This window comes from Ictalurus furcatus, chromosome 6 (assembly GCF_023375685.1).
Source record: "Ictalurus furcatus strain D&B chromosome 6, Billie_1.0, whole genome shotgun sequence".
In the NCBI taxonomy this organism is placed as follows: domain Eukaryota; kingdom Metazoa; phylum Chordata; class Actinopteri; order Siluriformes; family Ictaluridae; genus Ictalurus; species Ictalurus furcatus.
Window position 1 is genome coordinate 13,035,278 of NC_071260.1, and position 22,372 is coordinate 13,057,649.

At 41.1% G+C, this 22,372-nt stretch overlaps 1 protein-coding gene across 3 annotated transcripts in view; it reads left to right on the forward strand.

Moving 5' to 3' along the window:
• The window catches only part of sema5ba (sema domain, seven thrombospondin repeats (type 1 and type 1-like), transmembrane domain (TM) and short cytoplasmic domain, (semaphorin) 5Ba), a 109,553-nt gene that overhangs the window by 72,368 nt on the left and 14,813 nt on the right, over positions 1 to 22,372 (forward strand). For all 3 annotated transcript variants that reach the window (XM_053626562.1, XM_053626561.1, XM_053626563.1), the window contains 12 exons: positions 3,156 to 3,218; positions 4,219 to 4,317; positions 4,432 to 4,645; positions 6,760 to 7,045; positions 12,820 to 12,955; positions 13,335 to 13,542; positions 13,757 to 13,964; positions 18,622 to 18,739; positions 18,925 to 19,106; positions 19,518 to 19,661; positions 19,993 to 20,140; positions 20,805 to 21,030. In XM_053626562.1, coding sequence (XP_053482537.1) covers positions 3,156 to 3,218; positions 4,219 to 4,317; positions 4,432 to 4,645; positions 6,760 to 7,045; positions 12,820 to 12,955; positions 13,335 to 13,542; positions 13,757 to 13,964; positions 18,622 to 18,739; positions 18,925 to 19,106; positions 19,518 to 19,661; positions 19,993 to 20,140; positions 20,805 to 21,030 — 2,032 coding nt within the window. The remainder of the gene's footprint in view (positions 1 to 3,155; positions 3,219 to 4,218; positions 4,318 to 4,431; positions 4,646 to 6,759; positions 7,046 to 12,819; positions 12,956 to 13,334; positions 13,543 to 13,756; positions 13,965 to 18,621; positions 18,740 to 18,924; positions 19,107 to 19,517; positions 19,662 to 19,992; positions 20,141 to 20,804; positions 21,031 to 22,372) is intronic.

The window sequence follows — 22,372 nt, forward strand, 5'->3', positions numbered from 1 at the left end:
AAGACAAAAAGGTTTTAAAGATGTCACTAGTTTAACAGTGAATATGCCTTGATTGTCGCAAGTAGCAGGTGCTACAGAAATGCCCAAAAGACAGTGACGGTGTGCTGGGGTCGGGTCCGGTTTGTAATATTCATGGATCATAATTAGTTGTTACACCTGATATTAGTCATGTACAACAGATACAACTGCCTTATCAGCAGAAGTAGACTCTAAGCTGAAACATGTCATTCCCAGATACTGCGTACGCATACTTTGCACATTACCATTATTCAATAAACGTATTGAATGGAATTCAGTTTTTATTGTGACATAGTGTCACTGACTTGTTAATGAATAGTAACTTCGGACTGTTGTCTTCACATTAAGAAATTTGCATAGGACACAGAGCACTTTTGAGCAGCTTTTCTGGATCTGAAATTTTTTTTGTAGACTTGTAGGCTGGGACTGCACACACGTACATACACACAGATACATGACTGGCTTTTTTTTTATTTATTTTTTTTTATTTTACCATAAGTGAGATGAAATTGCAGAAATGCATCGGAGAGTGCAGTGCTATTACACTCGTTATCATCTCCACAGATGCCATTTTAACTGTTATGACTTTCATCTCTAAAACTGACTTCAATTTCCCCGTTACTAAAAAACTTACTTGGGCTCAAGGGATTTGACCAGTTTAAAATCTGATATTGTAGCAATTTATTTTGCATCGTTTTCTATTTTGTGAACAGCAGTCTGTTATTTACCAGGAAAATTTGTTTTGTACAGCAAAGAAAATGAATGTGCAACCAATTAACTACAGAGTAATTACAGTGTGTTTAATTACAAACATTTCTTAGTGGGTAGGCAGGTAATTATGTAATTATAGGTGCGCATTCTTGGACTACATTACTTCATCAGTTTTTATATGAAATGTAACGCTTGTCAAGGGCAATTTGCTATTCAGACGTTTCATCGTCTCCCCAGCATTGCTGAAAAAGCCAGCATTGCTGCTTCACTGCCAGGTGGATGGTAGCTCCCCTAAGGGTGGCAAAGTCCCAGGCACCCCATTGTGGCCCTCACCAAACATGGCACACAGTGCGCCTTTCACAGACCCACTTCTCAGAATACGCTTTGGGAAGGCCAGTGGAGGGCTGGCTTTGTTTCAGTGTGGTGAAAAGAGGGGGGCTGCCATGGTTAAGGTCAGGGTTAAGCTGACGGACTTCTCTACAAACGGCTTCAAAGACAAGATGCTAATGACCCCAACTATGACTCACCACAAAGGCATTTCTCACAAACAACCCCCACTCGTATCCTAGCACAGTCTCTCTCTCTCTCTCTCTCTCTCTCTCTCTCTCTCTCTCTGTCACTATGTTGAAAAATACAGCTTTTCAGTTTGTCTGAGTGGTGGGGGTTTGTTTGGTATGATGTCACACCATCATCGTATCTTGGTGTGTGAGTGCCAGCATACTAGGATTTGGGAAAGAGCTGAAAATCATGAGTGACAGTCTCATTCAAAACATTTGAGCCATGAGGCTATTGCTGAATGTAGCCTTTTGTTTGCTGTCATAGTTTTAGTACTATACACGTTGGTTCATATGTCAATGCTATGCATATAATGCACTGTTACACTAAACGAATCATACTTAAATATAGGTTCATTACTGCCTCTAATTGCTTAATTGAATTGCTTAATCAACTCTTTATACTCTTTAGCAGAGAGCTCTATATGGAGAAAATGGAAGAGGTGTTGTGAATGTAATTTTCGGGAGCCACAACAGCTCATTTAGTCCAGGTGCACTTTACCTAGTAGAGAGTGGAGAACAGGATGGGAAGGACCGCAAGAGTTTCTTACATTGTCTCTGCTCTGTGCCAATTTTTTTTCACTCTCGCACACGCTGTGCTGAGCAGAAGACTATTTTTAGGTGAGACAGACTGGAATGAGAGCTGTTAGTCAGATGATTGTGGAAGATGTATCTCTGATTTTGTGTGAAGCTAAGAGGAAAAGATAGTACGTTTGAGCCTTATAAGCGTGTGTGTGTGTGTGTGTGTGTGTGTGTATATATAGATCGATCTATTGATCGATCTATATAGTGTCCCTGGTTTGATTCTCCTGTTTGAACAGCTACTTGGGGAATTGCTCAGCCTTTATACAGTAAATTTATATGCAAACTTGCTAATACTAGTGTCCCGGGTTCGATTCCTACCTAGTACAGCCTCATTACTATATATATGCAAACTTGCTAATACAAGTGTCCCTTGTTTGATTCCCAAACCAGGGACAATATATATGCAAACTTGCTAATACTAGCGACCCTATTTCGATTCCCCTGTTTGAACAGCTACTTTGGGAATTGGTCTTCCAGTCAACTCGGTGACTTTGTACATGAGAGACCTGGGTTCGATTCCCACCTAAGACAGCCTCTATACGATATATTTATATGCAAACCTGCTAATACGAGTCTCCCTGGTTCAATTCCCACCTAAGACAGACTTTATACAATATATATGCAACTTGGTAATACTAGCGTTCTGGGTTCGATTCCCACCTAAGACAGCCTCATTACTGTGTGTGTGTGTGTGTGTGTGTGTGTGTGTATATATATAATATATTTATATATATATAATATATATATATATATATATATATATATATATATATATATATATATATATATATATATATATATATATATATACAAACTTGGTAATACTAGTTCAGTCTGCTGATCTACAATGTTTCAGTCTGTCTCTGTAATTGAACACCGGTCCAGCTGCTACAAAGGAATGTAGTTGGGACAAGGGAAATGGAGACACTTGCTTGTATTTCCTCATTTGTAAGTCGCTTTGGATAAAAGCGTCTGCTAAATGAATAAATGTAAATGTAGTCAAAGGAGGGAAGCCTAGATATCTCTGCCTAAAAAAGAAGCTAGGCAAATGCGTTTACATGCCAATTCTATCCATTTCTAACTGTTTCCTTACAGTTAGAAAGCCACTGTCTCACTTATTTACCTGTTTAGATAATAAACAAGACTCAATAAGGTTAAATTCTTTTAACACATCTGGCTAAATGCAATATTGCTGTGCCCAGTTGTGTAACGTGCCTTGAGCTGAACGTCTGCTGGCTGGTAGTGAATGCCGCAAATCACTTTTCAACATTTATTTTTGTTTCCTAGGCGACAGAATGGGGCCCAGACGAAGACACCAGGAGGTCCTGTCAAAGCAAAGGGAAGACGGAGGTAACTAAGACCCCTGGTTTCACTACTGAATAGTAACATTTCGTTCAAAATGCTGGCATCCAATTGGATAGTGGAAAGAGAATTGATCTGGCTTGTAGGAGCACACAGTGCAAAGCGCATTTATCCAGTATTTGCTACAGCACAAATCTCCACTTAGTGAATAGTGTGTTGTGAATAATAAATAATTTATGTCACATCAGTGCTTGTGTGCAGATTTAAGATGCTGATTTGAACACAGCATTTTCCAGGTGCTTATGATGGTTCTTTTTAGTATTCCGGCATGCCAGACACGGTGGTGCTGATAAGAAATACTGTGATCAGGCTGTCTTGGGGGATTGATTACTGTGCCACTTTTATCTAAGAAGCACTGTAGAAAAAAGAGCAAACTAGCAAGAAAAAAAAAAGTAATCCCATTTGCAAAATCTGAATATCAGGTCTGACCTCAGTTCATTTTAGTTTTAGAGTTTCTATACAGGATTAACACATTTAAGATCTTTTTTTTTTTTTTTTCTAAAGCTCATAAGTTCAGTTTTAAAAAATATTCCGCATATTTGCTTTGACCAGTTACCAGTACAGATATTGACAGGAATAGGCTAATGGATGACCTGGCCTTTTCAGTTTGGAAGTGTTTATAGCAATTCTCTCAGTTCATGACTTCCTCTCTGTTAGCACTGAGCTGCCAGTTGCTTACTCCATAACTATAGAATAACATGGCAGTGGCTATCATGTAAAGTGGAGAACACAAACCGCTGTCAGTTTGCCGATGCTAAAATATGCCGTGCACTTTTCTCTCCAAGACACTCCATCCCTCTCTGTTTGAAGAAACGTACACGCTTAACCAAGCTCCGAAGAAGCAAAATGTCCTGAATGTCTGTTGTAGTAGCGCTTATTATTCACTGATAATTACAAGTCTGACTTGAGGTCTGGTGTTGGTGGGTTATGTGGTATTTGAGGAAACCACACCACTGTAACATACTGACAGGGTTAATTTGTCCTACAGATGGAATGTCAAAACTACATCCGAGTACTTCTGGTTAACAAGACGGAGGTCATGACCTGTGGCACCAACGCTTTCCAGCCTCTGTGCATCACCAGAGAGGTAAGTGACGATAGTAATTACTCAGCAGTTAGAGAATCTGATAACAGGTCGTTTTTATTTAGGAATTAGAGCATATCTAATGGATTCTTCCCTCTTTCTGTCCTTCTGTCTCAGGTGGGGAATATGAGCAGGATATTGGAACGGGTGAACGGCGTGGCACGCTGCCCCTATGACCCTCGCCATAACTCTACGGCGGTTGTGACAGACAGCGGAGAGCTGTACGCTGCCACAGTCATCGACTTCTCTGGCCGCGATCCAGTCATTTACCGCAGCCTGGGAAACATGCCTCCTCTGAGGACCGCCCAGTACAACTCCAAATGGCTCAATGGTACGATAAACACGATGTCTTTGTTGTTTTTAACCTGCTTGTGTTGAGTAGTGTAATGTTTTGCACTCACCTATCGCCTGTTTGATTACTGGGAATATGTGTGGCTTACTTAATGTGTATTAATGTTTAGTTTAAAAGTATACATCTCTCATGTCTTCACATGTTACCTACTTGAAGCGAGGCAGGTGTTAAAGCTTACTTATAGAGCAGCAAGCAGCTTTTGCCTCAGGTGGAACAGATCAGCTCTCAGCCAGGCAGTGGTATAATTATTCCTCACAGTAGGAAGAGGGTGAAATTGCTGCCGCAATTCTCCACTGTACCAGAGACTCCCACCTAACTCCACTGTGGGAGATTTTAAGTGAGGCGCTGCAGCAAAAAAACGTAGAGAGAGGTAGAGTTACTACACACATACGTACACTTTTTTTTTTTTTCTTCCCCCATCCGATATTTGAAAGTACAACGACTCAATTCTATGCCTCAGTGTGAAGAATTATCTGTCAGACGTATGTTGCTGTGCTCCTCATGCCCGAATTCAGCTCTCAGCATATCCCACCTGCAAAAAAAATAGCACTTACTCACCAAGCCAGTGGGATGTGAAGATAACCCTTCGAAGGTGAAGTGTGAATTAAAATCTCATTTCCATTCATAAGCCTGTTCCCATGGGGGGTCAGGAAAGAATGGCACAGGCCTCTGGGGTCCTGATTCACCTGGCCTGTTGTTGCACTGTGCACCTACATATAAGGTGCTGACTGACTGCATTTTAATATTCAAGTGAATTGGAATGGGGCTGGAATAAGCCCTGAGTTTTGGCTCCGAACTCTCTAATAAGTCGATGTCAGTGCTACCTGAGAAGCTGCAAGTCTGGCATGATCTCAAATACACAAACGTGTATGCACACACACGCGCACACACACACACACAAACACACAGGAACCCTGATGGAACTGATCTGTTTCCTTTCATTGTGCAAGTAGAAAAATACTGCCTGTCATATTAACACCCACATATAACTGCAGTCATGCACATGCATACAAACATGGGTACACTTACACAACATGAACAGCCTGGTCTACCTCTCAGTCACAGAAAAATCTGCTTGCTGGAAGTACACACTGAACTATTTGCAGCAAATGCAAAAAATTATTACATGTAGATGGGTAGTAATAAAATTTTAAGCAAAATGAAAATATATATAAATAGGTTCGTGCATTCAGTATGTACTTACAGGTTTTTAAACGATTACTCAAACTCCAAAAGGCTCTACCCTTAGTTTATTAGTATTCAATCAGTTCCAGTTGCACGCTACACACCTCATTCATTTTGACTCTATTAATGTCAGTGTATGATGTTCCTGGCTGCTGTAGTAGTTTAAAAAGCTTCCAGTTTATTTACAGAGTGATTCTGATACTGAAGATCTTTCCAGCACACTTATAGTAGCACTGTTTAATTCTCAGTTATAGAATAGTAGTGGTTTATATTGTCAATATCCCGTGTCACTCAGAAGAGGATGGGTTCCCCTTTTGAGTCTGGTTCCTCTCAAGGTGTCTTCCTGATGTTGTGTCAGAGAGTTTTTCTTTGTTTTTCCCGCACCTCTGGTTTTGCTCATTAAGGATGAATTTCCTTCATTTTGTGATTTTGCATGAGTTATACAGTAACTATTTTGTGTTTGAAAGGTGAAGTGTAAAAAGTGTGAATTAGACCCAAGCAAAGATATTGTGTTGAGAACTTCAAAAACTGAACAAGCTTATATAAATGATGATGGAGGTAGAGCAGGTAGCGTCGTCATTTGTGAAATCGGGTTACTCTCTGTGTAGACGTTCGCCAGTAGGTGTGAATGAGTGACGGTTAATGCTCGGGGTTACTGATCGGAAGGTCAGGGGTTCAAGCCCCAGCGCTGCCAAGGTCCCACTGTTGGGCCCTTGAGCAAGGCCCTTAACCCTCTCTGCTGTATCATGGCTGACCCTGCGCTCTGACCGCAGCTTCCTGACATGCTGAGATATGCGAAGAAAAGAATTTCACTGTGCTGTAATGTATACGTGACCAATAAAGAGTCATTATCATTATCATTATGCTGCTTAGTATTAATCAGAATATCTTCTCTCTCTTTCTCTCAGAGCCTCAGTTCATCTCCGCTTACGATATTGGACTCTTCACCTTCTTCTTCCTGAGGGAGAATGCGGTGGAGCATGATTGTGGGAAGACAGTGTACTCTCGGGTGGCACGCGTCTGTAAGAACGACATTGGTGGCCGCTTCCTGCTCGAGGATACATGGACCACTTTCACCAAAGCTCGGCTGAACTGCTCCCGTTCTGGAGAGATCCCGTTCTACTACAACGAGCTCCAGAGCACTTTCTACCTGCCCGAGCAGGATCTCATCTATGGCATCTTTACTACCAATGTGTGAGTGCACTCTATAGCCATGTCAGTGTGTTTAAGCAGTGTTTACATTTGCACTGTTTTGCACATACATTAGTCTATAAACATTTGTTATCCTGTGGTGGCAAAAAAAAAAAACAACTTCAAGGTGAATGTGTTTAGTAGTGTGATTCATGTTCACTTGGGCTCTTAAAACCAATAAGTAAGAGATAATATATAAGAGATTATATGGCCACTTGCTAGAGTTTAAGCGTGTGGATTAATCAATGTTAACTTTAGACCATATGACCTAGTCTTGTCTTGTCTTTCTCTTTTTTTTTCATTGTTGTACAGGAAGCTCTGATAGGCTTTGACAGAGATTGAAATTGGACAGTGAAATAATCAGAGCATTATCTTACTTCAGTTTTGCAGCAGATCATTGTTGTTAGCATCAGGACATACAGTCAGGATTCTGTAGGGCTGTAACTCTGATTCGTTTTGTTACCCCCTTGGTTTTGGAAACTATTATGTAACGGTTTTATAACAAATGACGTTTAAATACAGTTCAAGCGTAAACTATCGATTTATGGTCGTTGATATGATTTGATTTCAACACGCTTACATAGGTACATTGAGCCTAACTTGTGATTAGTTCTGGGATTGGACTGTGTTTTGGACCAGATGTACAGTACTTTCCCCCAATTTTTCATGGCCATGAATTAAGAAAATATTCAAATTAGCAATGGAGGGACTATTTGCTTGTGTTGTGTGCTTTTTGGATTGCAATGCTAGTCCTTGATTTTTTTAAAAGTAGTGCTCTTGTGTACAGTAACTGTTGAATTCAAAATGAGGATCTCTGATGGCTACAGGCTGAATTTGCTGATTCATAGGAAACGTGCAAAGGCTCTTCTTTTTAAAAAGTGCTGTGTCTCGGTTAGGGCTGCAACTGACGATTATTTTCATAATCGATTATTTGGCTGATTATTTTTTTGATTAATTAAATGACTTTCAGTGCCATTTTTTTCATTTATTTAAAATAAAATCCACAAACTGAGTGAAACTTCGGAATAAAACTTTGCACAACTGTTTGTCCTGTTAGGACTGTAGTTTAATTCTGTGCTTTTTGTGCATCCATGAAAATTATATTAAAAATATATTAAAATATATTATTTTTATGGATGCACAAAAAGCACTGAATTAAACTACAGTCCTAAATGAATAATAAAAACTCACTTTCACTGCACCTTCTGGTTTCTGTTACTCACTGCCTTTAGACATATTATTTTACTTATGTTTACTTTTGATCATAGTGTTTTAATTAGATATTACACATCTTACTCGTGCTCACTGTGTATCAGGAGCAACTAACACATTGCTAAAACATCACTTCCGTTATAATAAACAACAGAAGTTACACTGCAAGCACGCAAATACAATAAATAATGACAATAAACTGGAATTAAACTAAACCTTTTAAGCAACTCGCACCAGTTTCCCCTGCCCCTTACACACAGTGGAGCATTTTGGATATAAACATAAGTTGGTGCTTGTGCAGCACTGTTTGATCTCCGCTGTGTTTAATATAAAATGCACCTCTGCCTTAGAGGACTTTCTTCCTCAGTCACTTGACAATTTCTCCTCCGTCTGATGGTATCTGAGGTCATGTTGGGAATAAAAGGTAACGCTGACATAAACAGTAAAGTGAAGAAAGTTATTGTCGGTGACTCTGGGTGTCTGCTAAAGCTAAATGGCATCACGTTTCGTGCGTATGACGTCATGCGCCGTCGACTAGGAAGCGGCTTATACTTCCGGTTAGTAAAAAAACGCTAGATTTCCACTTGAGATGATATTACCTTTCTAAAATTCATACAGTGGATGGTAGAGTGCATAATGCATAGTGTAAGTGTATAGTACGTCATTTGGGACACAACTTTAGTATTTACTCTCTGATGCGTGTTTTCGGTTAGTTGTTGCAGCTCTAGTCTCGGTACTATTTGACTTTCTGATTAGCAGCCTAATGGAGACAGTCACACGCACACACAAACTCCAGAAGATATTGTATTTAGTAATGAAATCATACAAGCAGTGTCTCCATCTGTCTGCAGTAAATTGAACACCTTCAGCATGGACTTCTGGAATCTGAGGTTGTAAGAGCAGCACAGAGGGTGAGAAACTGTGATAGAAAATGTGGATGTGCAAGTAATAGGTCTACCAGTTGGTAAAGACCGAGTTGGCAAGGCTAGCTCATTCTCACTGTGAATTAGAGCCTAAAGGTCTGTAAGCACTACAGCCCCTCATAATGAACTCACTGTGTTTATAGCTCTGCCACTTGCAGCACTAAGCTGCATTTTGTCAGTGCATTTCTCCATAGTTATAAACTGTGCTAATCATGCAGCATTGCCAAGCCCAAGCACTAAAACGTACTTCACTCCATCTACTCATTTTGCCCCATATGACTGCCTATACTACAGTGCTTCATCACACATAATGATGTCATATTTTATTTCTCAGGAAATCATTTGAATTAAGAAGCCTTTCAGGGAGCATGATGCTGTTTTGGTTTCAAGAACATTTCCATTCACAACTTTTCAAAATGGTTTTCATCCAATTTAAAACCAGAGGTGATAGACACTTTTGAGAAAACGTACAATGAGCATGTTACCTGAGCCAGGAAATTTTCACCATTTCCATCATGTAGATTAATTTGGTGCAAGTCATAAACATATCATAGCTCCATATCATAGACTTGCATGCAGTCTATGAGCAGTCTATGAGCGGTCTATGTGTGCCAAAGATAGCGAGGTTAAGCAAAAGAGTTAGGCAACTCTTTGTAACAGTCAGTAATAGCACTAACAATGCAGAGGTTACTTATGCAGCTATGAATACTAAGTCTTGCACACAGGAATATGTTTATATTGTGCTCAGTTCAATTTTAAATGTGTAAACAAAACATATTCCATCAATGTCAATTGAATTAGCTTGTCCTCCATTTTTGATGTGTTGGAGCTTGGTTATTGTGAAAATTCCAGGTCTATCATAAAACAATAAACACCGGTATTTTTAAATATCCTCTCTATCCCCATCCAATCTCAACTGCACTTTCAAAAAGATGCATTTTTATTTTTGTTTTCTGAGTTTCAGTGCAGATGCATGACCAAAAAGGTGTTCAGTATTAGTGTGCACAATGATGTATATTGAATGCATATTCTTTTACCTTGCTTTTAATGTATATTTAGCGGTATGTACCTAGAAATGACAATGGCGCCATTGTGCTAATTCCGCTCCAGCGCTTGTAATGGCTACTGTTTTGTCATGCTTATTATGGTTATTATGCTTATGTGATGACTTGGAGAAAGTCTTCTTTAGCAGCTTCCTGACACCTTCCTCCAGGAAAGTGACTTTGACCAGTCAAACATTATTATGCAGTAAAATATTTCTGACTAATCCTGACTCATGCTTCAGAAGATTGCTGACCGTGCTTTTGCATTCATCTGTGATGAGGTTGGAAAATCAGATATAATGTATTTTTCCTCTTTTAAAAAAGAAAAAAAAGAAAAAAAAAAAGAAAAGAAAAAGACATTCTGTAACACCAAACAACCCGGGCATACATGTTAATGCCTTCATTTGACCCTATACCATGGACAATGTTGTCGCAATGATTTTAGAATTAAAGTTAAATGCTAAAAACACTATACTTGGACAACCTGGATAGCTATTAGGTGTGGAGAATCTCCAGATAGTCATCTGCTCTCACTGTAAGATGGCTTCTCCCTCATATGCTAGTTGTTGGACTAAAAATGTGTGAGACTTGAGTTTTGGGCATCAGGTGCTTTATGCCATCTGACTGGCTGGCTGTCACACATGGGCACAGGGTGCAACTTATAGGCACATTATTTTCAGGTTGGGCTCCATGCCTATTTGAGAAGTAGTTATATATGAGCTAAATTGCTTTCTCCACTTCTACCATACTGTGTAGAATACAGGTTTAAAAACTCTCTCCCTCTCTCTCTCTAACTCTCTCTCGCTGAAAATAAAAAATATTGTACGACATTCCACAGTGCTGATGGAACAATGTTCTGGGGACATAGGAGAATAAAGGTGTACTTTTTGGAGAAATTGCACAGCACTATATTTGGCACTGCACCTGATCAAAACTGTGAACCATGGCAGAAACTTCAGCAGCAGGTTATTGCTGGTAAAGGATGTTCTACTAGTTATTAAATACAAAAGTTCACATCGTTTTTCTCAGCCTGGATTGTGAGTGGAGAATGTCACCACATTTTTTGAATAATGCAGAAATCCCACGAATTCCAAACTTTTTTTTTTTTTGCAACTATGTACATCGGTATTGTTCATTATTGTTTAGTTCAAAGCATATCACTTTGCAACTTTCACACCCGGTTAAATTTGGGAACGCTTCCTGAAGGTTAATCAGGAGTTCTGACTCATTGAGACGCAGGCCCACCCTCAATGTTAAATCAATGAAGTGGAGCAGTTAAAATAATCCTCTCTGCTCTCTGAACTGTTACCTATTCCTTCTAGTTGCCTGCTACTATTCCACTAATGATTAAAGAGGGCTGATTAACAGCAGTTTCCTGCTAGAGGGACTTTACGAACATGTTTTATATAGCATAGAGCCCAAGCTGAGGCAGCATATTTCTGTTGATCAATTTTATGCTTCTACTAAGGCAAAAAAAAGGGCATTATTATGAATCAGTATGTTCATGCTGCCTTGGTGAAAGCATCAAAGATAAAGAGAAACTTGATGAAAGCATAGTTTTTCGCTGTCATGTTAAAACCTGCTTAGAGCAGGGCACCTCAGAGTAAGTTAGCTTCTTACTCCAGCTTGCTTCCAGCTAATCTGCTTAACAGCCTGTATCTCAACACTGCCCAATTTGCTGAACGTAAAGGATCTTGCTTTCTTTTTCTAGTTATTTGCGCTGCACTGTCAAACCTTCTTTCTCCTGCTGGCAATGCCCTTCCTCTCACACTTTCACTCGCAGCATGTGACCGCAGCACAGCTACACCCTAAGCCCTCTGATGCAGGTTCTGTTGGTCCTTTTCCAGACTCCATAACCACAGCCCAATTCGGGCCCCACAGTCTGCCAGGGCTAGATTCCCTGCTGGAGCTCAGCCGTGGAGACCATCTGTCCAGGGCTCTGCTGCTAGCACCCTAGTTATTGCAACTCATTTGTCAGTAGTCTCTGCAGCCCTTGCTTGTTTTGAGTCAATTCAAAACACACATTTACTCTCCTGGATATTTTCTGCTGGCTTAAGATACCATTTGGCTTTGAATCGCCTGCATTTCAAAGCAACATACATCATTTTTCATGTTATTTTTAAAAGACAGTCTTCCATTTTATACTCACGGACATGGCTGCTATATACTGACTGAAGAGGATTCATTATTATTTTACCAAGTTCAATCAGAAGGAAGACGGTCATTTTCAAATAGTAATTTTCCCCATCCTGATTATTTGTCTGTGGAGGAATTGATGGCATGGATAGATAAATAGCAGTGGGCAGAGGTTTACACAAGTTTCAGTGGCATTTACCTAGTAGCGGCAGTTTGCATCAGCAGTAGTTTCAGGGTGTGAGTGCCTGTGTATTCTTCTCAAAGTGTGGCAGCAACTGAAACGGATTTAGCTTTATTTTACTGCATTACGTTCTCACATGGAGCTCTTAGCTGAAACTCCATTTTAAACACACAGCTCACCTCACCTCACTTTGCTTACTCAGTTTATGGATCATCTGGGAATTGCTTATTTCTTTTGTTCCCTTTCTCACACTCTCTTTGTATCTCTCTGTTGACTATATAGGAACAGTATAGCTGCATCAGCAGTTTGTGCGTACAACCTTAGTGCCATCACACGTGCATTCAATGGGCCGTTCCGCTCCCAGGAGAACCCACGCTCCACCTGGCTGCCAACTCTTAACCCCATCCCCAACTTCCAGGTACACAACTCAGCTTGAATCTGTTTATTTATGTAAGGCTGTCTGATTGCCTTTTAACCAGCATCCATAGCTGTGAAGCTACACTGGATTAAAATTATATTTCTGACTGGGAGTATTATTTGTATAGATATTTGCTGGTGTGTTATTATAGTAAGGTTCTGCTTAGTTAGTATGTCTCCAAAGGTTTGCAGTCATTCAGATCATTTTGAAATGACTAGTCAAGGAAACTGAACATCTGAAAGTGAGCATCTGTACCCTGATATACTAATATTGTATTATTCAAAACTCACACATTTTAACACTTCTAACACTGTTGCATCCAAATATGGGAGATGAATATCATATGTGATATACTTAGATTTACTATGAATCGTTACAGTGTGGCACCATCGAGGATGAGGGGCCCAACGAGGGCCTAACCGAACGCAGCCTGCAGGATGCCCAGCGACTCTACCTCATGAATGACGTGGTACAGCCTGTGTCTGTCAACCCACTGGTGTGGCAGGATAATGTGCGCTTCTCCAAGCTAGTGGTGGACATCGTGCAGGGCCAGGACACACTCCACCACGTCATGTACATTGGCACAGGTGAGCAAACGTGCAGGCCAGGAAAGCTGAGTCAGTCTGTGGTGACTAATGTTGAAATTACATTATTGTATTCGAACCCTGTTGATCTAAAATGTACTTGACAAGTCTGCATTATAAATAGAAATTTACTTCAGACAGTGTCATAACCTATCAGTAGTTTTTTAAATAATTGATGACCTAAAATTTGATTTAATTCTGTCCTCTATTGTGCCAGAGTATGGGACCATTCTGAAGGCTCTGGCCACCACCAATAAGAGTCTACAAGGGTGTTATTTGGAGGAGATGCAGCTCCACCCCCCTGGTGTAAAAGAGCCAATCCTGAGTCTCCAGATTCTCCATGGCGACAGGACTCTCTTTGTGGGTCTGAATAACCGAGTGATAAAAATTCCTCTGGCTAGATGCTCCAGCTATAAAGCAGAACAGTAAGCACAATTGTAATACCACCAAAAAAAAGCATGAAAAACAGGAATATTCCTTTCTGTATGAAGCTGCGTGTATTCTAAACGTCAGGCTGTATTCAGTCCACCTCATTCATTCTGTCCTTGGGGACATGATGTCCTTAGGCTCAGTTTCACATCACGGCAGTACGGCATGGGCTCATACTCCTTCTACTGTAGAATAATCCAGTAGACCTGTAATTGAGACAGAAATCGGTCCTCCTGGATGACTAAAGCAGAGAAAGGATTCCCATAGCTAAGAGGCTATCAAAGCTTTCAGTCAGTCTGGGTCCGCTGCCTCTCTGAGGTACGGACGAGAGTCAAGCTCTAAATTTGGCCAAGGGTCACAAAGGATGGTTTGTCAGCTGTGTACTCAATTGCTGAAGATGAAAAAGAAAGACTAGCTGTATATGTGTGTACAAAATAGACAAATGTGCAGAGAGAGTGATATCTAACAGAGAACAAACAGTCGTGTACGTGCATCTGGAGAGGAGGGGAGTGATTGTGGTGTGGGAGAAAGGTGAGGGCAGAGGAAAAGTGAGAGTAGCTGCGCCTTTTTAAAACCCAGCAGGAAAGTATACTCACATCAGTTCAAGGACAAATTGTCATCTGACTTGTGAAGGTTTGACTTGATATGCTCTGATGTGATATTATGTATACTTGCCCTAATAATAACAATGAGAAGAAGAAGAATTTTGGATGTAGCAGTTATTTTCAGTCTATTTTTTGACTGTTCCTTTGGGAGAATTCTCGAAATGCCTTTATAATGCATGTACTGTATATATTCTCTATAGCTTTATGTGAACATCTCTTTGAAAACTCGGGGCTGAATAACAGGTCTGAAATGTGTTTTTTCAAAAGTATGTATTACCTTCTAATGAAAATATCAAAACCAGTCTGAACAGTACTTCTGTGTATGAATTAATACAGGCAGCTGAAAGTCTTTCAAGCATTCCTCTTGTTTTTGTAGAAGTGTTTATTAGTGACTTAATGCAAAATGTTCCTGTCGGCAATGGCCTTGGTCTGTGTAATTACATTTGACCTTTAAGCACTCCACTTTCTGCTAACACCTCTTGCCCTAGTCTCATGCCTGTCCAGTAAGAAACTAATTTAATCTACTTGGGCTGCTGTTTGGCCGGAAAACAACGCCAGCAAAGGCACTCTGCCACATCAATCCACTTCAGCAAGCGTTAGCACGGGTGAGAGAGGGTGATTGTGCCTTAGGGAGAAATGAATGTGGAGGTTGATGCAGTAGTGGCTGAGGTATGGGAGCAACACCCTCCTGAACAACGAGCTCTGCTTGCCTGCAGGCGCTTGCCAACAGCACAGAACAAAGCAGCAGTGTTCGTGCAGGTGGAATTAAGCCATTTATAGCATTTAGATGACTGTGACAGTCGATCAAGAGCACAGTCTCGAATCATGGCATCAGACCGATTAGCCTATCTGCTCTGCTCATGTAATGGAAATTTTAAGAAGCTTCATACTATAAATATTAAGTATGTAGTGTGTATGAAATTGTTTTGGTTAATACAGTTGATATTGCTATTTAATGTATGTGGGAGGAATATACAAGGTTGTGAAGCCTGGTGATGATGTGTTTCTGAAAGCGGAAAAACAGTTTGTGTTCGCTCTTTAAATCACTCTTAAAGGCAGAACATAACACCACAAACCACATGTTTGGCTTGGTAAACCACAAATGGTTTTTGCAGCTTTCCCTTGGGTTTCCCACTACCACAGATGTGGGCAGCTTTTTTCTTTCAGCTTGTTAAAGAAAACCCATAATACTCTGGCCACAACAAATACTTAAGGCATCAAGCATGTGGAAGCTTGCATACATCCTACAGCACCCTGATGTCCATCTCAGCAGAGAACATAGCAACACCAGTCCAGTTTCCATGATGCGACTAAACCTGGCCTATGACAAAAAAAGTTTAGTTCAGGTCTTGGTCTGTGTCAAAGAATCTAAATAATTGTCCCTAGCTGGAATGTTTTAAAAAATACTTCATGTTAATTGATACATGTATGTGACATAGGCTGTTTTACTGTGGCTGTTGTGAAGGTCAGAATGAGACCTGCATGAGCGGAGCTTTATTGCGGGACTCTGAGGGGCACTCTGGCCATGAAGGTTTATGGCTTGTTGTTGCTGCCAGCTTGTCAGCAGGGTGCAAAGGAATACAGTGGTTAAGAGCTCACATCAGCACAGCCTGTTGGAGCACTGGAGGTAGTCTAACAGCAGGAGAAGGGAGAGAAGGAGGGGAAGGAAAGTAATCAGAAAGTGAAGGTATTTATTGCAACCGGAGAATGTTTGGCTTTTAACGGAGTCTCCTTTTGCAGACTTTCAATATTGAAGTCATTTCTCTTTCCTGCGCTCTCTCAGCATTTATTCAGTCAGGCAATATGTCTCAAACCCTCAAGTTCTGACAAACTCCAACAGTGATAACTCATTAAAAGTGCTAACTGAGCTTTCATACAGCTATCTTGCTTAGGTTTATGGGACCAGCAAGGAGCCGTCCATCCTCCAAACAGCTTTTAAAGTCTAGGAGCAGGATGAATGTGCAGAGTGTGATGGCTTTTCTCAGCCAGTTCACTAGTAATTAATGGAGAACTGGGGGGGAAAAAACCCTGTCACTGGCTACAGATATTGTTCTTGTGCTCTCCAACCTTTAAACCAACATAGATCAAGAATTCCTTTCAGTGTCTGTTGGGTGAAAATACAATCACTGAGGCAATGTAAAAAATAATTGTGACTGATAAACATTAGTGATGTAAGCTTACAAACTATGTTGTTTAAGCATGATTTCAAACCATAGCATTGTGCGCTGTGCCTAAAGGTTTATTTTTCCCAATCTGTTCAAAGCGGGATGTCTGACCAGCTGTCTCATTTATGGTGATGAGGGCAGGTTTGATGTTAAAGGGACAGTGATAGCTGTTTGCCTCCAATCTTTCTTTTTAAAAGGCCTATAAAAAAAAAAAGTACATTGTTTTATAGCCCTCCTCATCTCTTTAAAACATCCATTAAGCTTGCAGGGAATAGATGAGATTTATTGCATTCCATCAGTCGTCATGCCACACCATTTTATGTGTTAGTTTATTTTCGCCTTGTATACTGTTTAAAATTTAACAAGCCATGTGGCTTTGCTCATGATGTATTGATCTATCAGCAAGCTCAACACAGCACATGAATGTAGTTCACTCGTAGCACTGAGTCAGGTACAAATGCATCAAATAGATGATGACATTGCTCAGGATTAACTAATGTTCATGGTCTGCTGTTTTGAAAATAGCTGAGCTATCGGGATGACTGTGCAGTTTTTTGTTCCCCCCCCCCCCCCCCCCTCAGTGGCAGCATTTTTTCATAGGGCAGAGATGAAACATTTGTATTTACCCTTGTGTGTGCACAAACTCCATTTTTTCAAATCTGAATTGCAGCTGGAAACAGGCATTTCATATTTCATAGACTACACCTTTAATTTCTCTCAGGGAGTCAACTGGCAGATGGCTTGAGCCAGGCCATGACCTGCACGTGCTCTAAGCTGCTTGTGTGTCCATTGGCCGTCCATGAGCCAGCCCTCCAGTTCAAACTGTCAAATCAGCATTCCCCTTGAGCTACTGCATTTTCACAGTCTTAAGAGCTTACATGGGTGGCTGGTGCTCAGAGCAACCGGTTCATGGGAGTGGATTTCTCCTCTGTAATTAATAAGACAGGCACCAACTTCTCGCTTAAATGGGTTTTGCTTGCAGGTTAGCGCCCTGTGGGCTTACCTGTCTACCTTTGGTAACTGGGGGTAATTGAACCTTCTGCACCACAGCCATCATTTATTCCTTTTCTTCCCTAAGATGCCCTTAATTGACAGGAACGGTGTTATTTAATTATGCCTTACACATGTTAGTGCAACTGCCAGCCATCACAGGGGTCAGTGTAAGCAACAAAGGTAGACGGGCAGATAAACTCATGGAACCTCCAGTAAGATGAGTGTGAAAACTATACCAACTGGTAGACCTTATATCCATCATATAGCCTGATTTATACAGTTTTTCTGCATCTGCCTTCATATGTATATATGCTATATATCTTCTTCATCTTGAGAGGCTGGGATTTTATAGTTCAACAGAGAGACATTTGCTGTATTAGCAAATATTAGCAAACTGTAGAAAAGCAGGAATTATTCATAGAGGTTCTTGTACCTTCAACCAGCTGTGTTTGTACTATGGTCAGACTTCTTTCTTCACTGGCATTCATTCTTAAACAGCGTTTGTTTTCCCCAATCTCAAGATTGGAGCACTAGCCACTCTGTGCAAACAAAACAGTCTGCTTGTGCCAAAAATAAGAGTCTTTCAGGCTAATGGTTCAGCTGGGGCATGGTATTTGCTCTAGGGTTTACTGCCGTGCTGGCCTGCATTCCTGCACCCTATTTGTGTCTCATGGCTTAAGTTCATTAGTGTGTTTAGATTTAATCACATCTCATTAGGAGGGTGCTTAGATATTTAATCTCTGTTTCACAGCATGATGGGAATATATGAAGTCTTTCCTTTGCCTCTCCTGGGAAAGTACACCTGATTGTTTAGTTACAAAGGCTGGATGAAATGATGTATTTATGTGTTTGTTTGCCTTGTGTCATTTGCATCTCACTCTGTTTTCCAGGATGTGTTTGGGTGCCAGAGACCCATATTGTGGTTGGGACAGGAAACAGCGACGCTGCACCACAATTGAGGATAGCTCCAACATGAGCCAGTGGTTCCAGAACATCACCGCATGCCCAGTAAGAGTTGAACACCTCATCACATGATTGAATTGGCCTCTGCTTTACAGACTCAATTAGTTTAGGTAGAAGTTGCCCATTTATAGTCATTTGTGAGCAAGTGTCTGTGAGCCTGTTTCTGGCTGTGGTGGAGTGTGGTTCCACTGTTCTCTGCTCCTTCACATAAACATGTGAACTTATTCCAGCTGCGGAACCAAACCACGGATGGTGCCTATGGGCCCTGGACCCCATGGCAGCCTTGCAGCCATGATGACGGCGAAGGCACCAGTGCTTGCCTTTGTCGTTCTAGGGCATGTGACAGCCCTTCTCCCCTCTGTGGGGGGAAAATGTGTGAGGGTCCTACCATCGAAGTGGCCAACTGTTCAAGGTAACAGCAGTTTTTAGTTCACTCACTGTGCTTACTTTTGAAGCGCACTTCAGCCTCAGCATATGCTGGGCTTTTTTTTCCCTTCCCATACTGAATTTAAAATGCCCAGTCATACAAAAGAATTGGCATTTAAAAGTGCTTGATGATTTGTGCACACTGAAGCTGTACTCTGCATAGGAGTAGCTAAGACAAAGTTATGTAAGATTAAATGCGAGGTGACAAAATTAAATAGTGTTTGCCCAGGAAGTGGCAATTAATTTCTGAGAAGTGCTACATGGGAGCCGGGCACTTAAGCAAATTAAGGGTATGAATTTGCACATTGAAATGCGGAATGTCTTCTTTCACCATGGTACATTAGAAACTAACATTCTACAGGGAAAAAGCATTGATTTTGTCTTTGGTATCTCTTAGGAACGGTGGCTGGACTCCCTGGTCATCATGGGGTCAGTGCAGCACCAGCTGCGAGATTGGCTTCGAGGTGCGCCAGAGATCCTGCAACAACCCCTCACCCAGACACGGTGGCCGAGTGTGTGTGGGCCAAGCCAGAGAGCAGAGGTGAGAGACAGAGACAGTAGAGTGCTTTCGCCCACTACACGACACACTCATCTGCACTCAAAGGGTGAACACATTGAGGCTGGAGGACACTGATGAAATAAAACATTTTTCATGTTGTACACCTGATTTCATGAAACCTAAATTACTCAGTGAAACCTCTGATGTAACTGTGTATCTCACATTACACCAATCCATTTCCTGCAGATTTCAGTATTCAGTTTCCTTTGATGTTGAAGTGCTGTGCGAATGTGATGATTTTGTGGTCTGTTTTATGTTTTGTGGAATAAGGCTACAGTAATGTAATGCAATCCACGTTCTTCTTCCTTTTCAGATTCTGCAACGAGAAGGTTTCCTGCCCTCAGCCTGTTTTCTGGTCATCATGGTCACCCTGGTCTAAGTGCAGTGCTGAGTGTGGGGGAGGAGTGCACTCTCGCTCCAGGAACTGTGAGAATGGAAACAGCTGTCCAGGCTGCGCACTGGTACATGATTCTCGCTCTTATGCACTCTCTCCCTCTCTCTTCCTGTCTCGCTCGATGTCCGGCTGGGATTCAGCTTTCTGAAATGTTGTCTGTCGATGATAACCCAGAAGCTCTCCAAAGGGGGACGCACAGCCCCTTAACACACTGAGTGAAAATCCTACTGCACATTCACTAACAAAGCACATATCCCTAGACCTATTTTAACAGCGGACTGAAATCCTGGAACGTACCTGCAGTCCATGATGAGCAAATCAAATACAGAGCGCTGCGATAAACCCTGCAGCTACTGAAAAAATAGATTACTTAATCATGTGGCGGAGACACTCGCTTCACAGTTGCCCCTCATTTACAGTGTGAGAGGTTTTTTTTTATCTCTCCTTCTCTCTCTCTCTCTCTATGTGCATTGTCAGACTGAAGGGCTGCAATTAATTTTATTCAGATTTAATTTACTATATTAAAAATCAAATCAAGTTTCCTCACATGGCGCTAAAACACCTCCCCAGAGTATGTCAGCCATCGTACTGGCTTGTTGTAACAGTTTGCACATAAGACGCACCGCTGAGCCACAGTATCTCTCATTAAGCTTAATGATTGTCCACTGGGGGCAAGATAAATGAACTGACTGTTTTGTACTTCAAAACCTGGTCCCTTTCTCATTCTGTAGGAATACCAGGCCTGTAATCTGGAGTCATGTCCTGAGGTGAGGCGGAACACTCCTTGGACACCGTGGTTGCCAGTCAATGTAACTCAAGGTGGTGCACGCCAGGAGCAGAGGGTACGCTACGTTTGCCGGGCACAGCTGGCAGATCCGCACGAACTCCAGCTGGGTAAAAGGAAGGTGGAGACGCGCTTCTGTCCCAATGATGGCACTGCCACCTGTGACACAGACTGTGAGTCATGCATAATTCTCTCTCCTATATCAAACACTTTAATAAACCAAGCTCTCATGAAGCAGGAAATAAGCAGCTTGCTGCCATGCTGCTTTTTTTTTTTTTAAGACTTGAAACTCCAGAGAACAGATTGTTTATTGAAACACTACTCTGGGTAATAATGTGCTATTACTCCAGAGAACTTCTGTGCTTCATTCCCATATACATGACTTCATCAAACTAGTGAGGGCTGTGAAAACAGTAAACCTTACTTCCTGCCTTGAAAGAGCTTATAGCATTAGTCTATGTCACCAGTGTTTTAACAATAGATCCCCCTAAATGTCTGTTGTCTGCTTGTAGTGACTATGTCTGTATCTTTATCTAGGGATTATGCTGTGTGAAGCACTTTCTCCACCCAGGTGACACAGCTCAGTGACCATCCATGTTATGGGTGTCAGCCCACACATCGATTAACTATAAATTCCTGCCAGAAGTCAGGGAGAAGTGGGCCATACTTGACACCATGCATTGAGTTCATAAGGGGGAGTGTAGAACCGAGGTAGAAGGATAGCTCCATGTGTAGGTGGTTGGACAGAACAGCTTGAGTGTTCTGTCGGAAATGCAGTAAAACACAGCATGACTAGGTGCCCTAGCTAACCTTGAATTACTAATGAAAAGGCCAGCATGTTCTGAGCCATGACATCTGTGGTATAAATTAGAGGTTAGGTCATCCATTCATCCATTAGGAGTGTAGGAGAGAGAACGCAACAGGGGAAATGTTCCATTTTTAACATTGTTTGGGATGTTAATTATGGCACAGTTCTCTTGAACAGTACAGAATTTTACATGGATGCTTTTCATTTAAGAAATACAGCCCCATTTTTTTTTTATAAATGAATCTCTTTCTTTATCATATGGGTGATTTATATTTTCCTGTACTGAGAAAAGAATATAAAACTGTTTACAGCTAACAGCAGTCATTGAATTCCATCAAACCGGGCCGTAACCAACATAGACACTGAGGGACGCGTACCCCCCCAAATAATCAGATATGACCTAATTGTCGTCGCCGTCATGCTGACTGTGAGCTAGCGTTTGACAGAATTGAGACTCTCATCCAATAAGAAACAAGTGTTTCCATGTATTTTCCTGTAAACCCTGTCTGATTGGTCTCGCCTCCATTCACTGTTGGTATAAATTTCTTCTTTTCCTGACGTTCAGTTCTGTAGTGACAAACTGCTACAAGTGAAGAATTATTCAGGGCTAAAGAAAAAATCTTCGGGGCGAAAACGTGATTTATTTAAAAAATGCATTTTACTTAATATTGTTTTCTTAACAATAAATTTGTAATGCAAGTAACGTA